At 43.6% G+C, this 2,786-nt stretch overlaps 1 protein-coding gene across 1 annotated transcript; it reads right to left on the bottom strand.

Annotated features, from left to right (window-relative positions):
* Positions 1-240: 240 nt before the first annotated feature.
* LOC103721061 (senescence-associated family protein, putative (DUF581)) lies at positions 241-2,516 on the bottom strand. Its single transcript, XM_008811097.6, has 2 exons — positions 1,954-2,516; positions 241-712 (listed from the first exon to the last, which is right to left on the bottom strand). Exons 1-2 carry the CDS (start codon positions 2,328-2,330, stop codon positions 535-537), a joined length of 555 nt encoding a protein of 184 aa, XP_008809319.4. The 5' UTR covers positions 2,331-2,516; the 3' UTR covers positions 241-534.
* Between the last annotated feature and the right edge of the window lie 270 nt (positions 2,517-2,786).

Raw genomic sequence — 2,786 nt, 5'->3', positions numbered from 1 at the left:
TTTTGAGCTGCTGTTGTACCAAAAACAAAATAATAATAATAATAATAATAATAACAACAAAGGCATTAAACTTCCTTCAGAAAAGAGCATCGACGGTTTTAGTTCTTTTGTCCCCGAAAGCTTGCGCTATCTCCCCTTCCAAGGCCAAAAGCTAGTAGGAACTACATGACAGAGATGGGGAATCACCCGACTCATATGAGAAACCTAGCTACTTGAATCACAAGCCAACCAAAGCCATGATTTGATTCACAACTTGTAAACATATATTCCGCAGGAATAAAATTAAGAAAGCCACAAAGATATGCAGCATCCCCCATTCCTTCACATTAATAAAGAAGAGAAAAACGAAAAAAAAAAAAAGAGAAAGAGAGTCGGCAAATAACTTGCATCAGCTCTTTCATACATGTTCTCTGATAACAGCACTGATGCCGGAAAACCATAAAACCCAGCAACATCTATTTCCTTTGCCTTATGGCATATACAATGCATATATCTGCGAGCTTTCGGGATTCTATTGGAGAGGATCGATGGCGTTTAAGCGTAAGCAGCGGCGATGGTTTCACCATTACCGGACTGCTCAGAGGTGGTGGTGGTGGTGGTGGTGGTGGGAGGGGGAGCGTCCTTCATGGAAGTTAGGGAGCACTTCTCCTTCCGCTCATCCAGATTCATCTGCTGTTGCCGGCACTCGAGGCTACAGAAGGCAATGTCGCCTCTGTGGAACACAATGAAAAAAAGGAAGAAAGATTAAACCATAGCCACCTTATAATGACAAAGGCCAAATTAACATCTAGTAGAGTGATATGTTAGCTCATTCAGAGCCGGGAATCACGAAGCTTTTGTCCATAATGAAGCCATGTATCATATAGAAATATATAATAAAAAAGTACTCCTCTCAGTTGTTTGTGTTGCAAACTATAAACAGTGGGATTTAAAATTTTATAAAGCTAGCATGCACGGAAAGGTGTATATATGCTGGATTCATTCAAGGGAAAGCAGTGGCTTGGATTGGACTTTCTATAGATCTAAACAAGTGGCATGGTGTTTGAGCAATACATGGACTGTTTATTCCACTCAGGAGTGATGGACATGAAATGCATGAAAATCCAGTATTCATGGTCAGCATACAGCAGTAGTTAATTTTAGAGTGTAATTATAAGATGTTCATATAGGTTATAGTTTGACTGACCGCTACAATGTTGTTGGAGTTGTCTATAGCCTTTCTTCTCTCTTTTTTTTCTTTGGTGGAAGTAATTGTCTATAGCTTTTCAGGTGCATAAAGTGCAAGAGTTGGACATGAGCTCATCAATGGTTGTGAAGTGGAATAGTATGCCAAAAAAATATATATAACTGAAGAGTAATTAAAAATTTTATAAAGATCTAAAGGAATACCATATTATCAAAATATTCTTAATTAAAAGCATTTAAAATTCATACACCCAAATACCACCATGTTATTGCAGGAGAACGGGGAAAAAACGAACTCTAAATCTTGACGTTTGACTGAATAGATATGACGGCAGAAAATAAAACATGTTCCAAAGAAAAAATTAACAATTCTAAATATTACCAGGGATGCACCAATATAACTAAAAGGACCAACTAAGGCTAGCATGGCATAACCATGAGAATTTTATAAGCATGAGAATTCGTTAGATTAACAAAAAAGAAAGAAAGAACGAAAGAAAACATTGCGAGAAATCATCACATAAAACCAGCAAACGAGGAAGATCCTTATCTTTTAGAAACAATGAGATGATGCCCACCTGTGCATCTCCAAAATTCCAAAAAAAAAAAAAAATCAGGAGAACGGAAAAGGATGAAATTTATTGCCTGGAGGAGTAATAAAAATCGGATTTTTAACCCGAAGAAGGAAAAAGATCATTTTTTTTTCCGAGATGCGAAATAAAAATCGGATTTTTAAGAGGAGAGACCATCGCGATCCAGGAGCTGTACCTATACATGAAGGTGTCGCGGCCAGGGCCGAGGCGGCGCTTGCAGAGGCTGCAGGCCTTCAAGAAGGGGGCGGTCTCCACCATCCCGAAGTCGCCGGAGCTCCGGGGGTGTCCGGCGCCTCGGGGGGACAGCATGGCCCCCAGGTGCCGCGCCTCGAGCCACTCCGGCCCGACCGCCCCACCGTACCTCCTCTGCCCCCCGCTGCCCTCCGCCGCCGCCCGCTGACGGTCCCTCTGGTGGCCGTGGCCGTGGCCGTGGTGGCCCCTCTGCTGATCGGACGGCTGCGGAGCATCCCCGTCAGCGAGGATGTCCCCCGAGAACTCCGTCATGCTTGTCGTCCTCCTCATCGGAGGTCTCGGCCGCTTCCCCAACAACATCTCTCTTTGATGTAATAAAACTCTAGAGAATTAAGGCAATAGAGAGATCGAGAGAGAGAGAGAAAGAGAGATCTGAGATAAGGCAGTGGGAGAGGGGAGGTGGTCTGAGCTCAGGGAGTGGCGCCGGCGGGGAGGGGGGAGGTGGTCTGAGCTTAGGGAGTGGAGGGGAGGGGGGCTTGGGGAAGGAGGAGGAGAGGGGAAGATAAAAGAGTCGAGGACGAATCTGGACCGTTGGTTGTAATCGCTTCGTCGAACCATCCGCATCATCCCACGTTTCTTTCGGTTTTCTATTTAGTCATTTTTTCGCTTGTGAAAATTTAGCAGGTTTGTGAATTTCTTGACGGTGAGCTTACCTCCTTCTCTGCGGTAGTATGGCATGTAGTTGTGTTGTAAATTATGACTAACAGTGGGCTGATTGAGACTTAGATGCAAATCCATTCATGGAGACTATGTTTA

Source organism: Phoenix dactylifera, chromosome 7 (assembly GCF_051530095.1).
Source record: "Phoenix dactylifera cultivar Ajwa chromosome 7, Ajwa_hap1_PhDact_Kaust_v1.1, whole genome shotgun sequence".
NCBI lineage: Eukaryota > Viridiplantae > Streptophyta > Magnoliopsida > Arecales > Arecaceae > Phoenix > Phoenix dactylifera.
The sequence above is the reverse complement of the archived record's forward strand: the minus strand, read 5'-3'. Positions and strand labels throughout refer to the sequence as shown.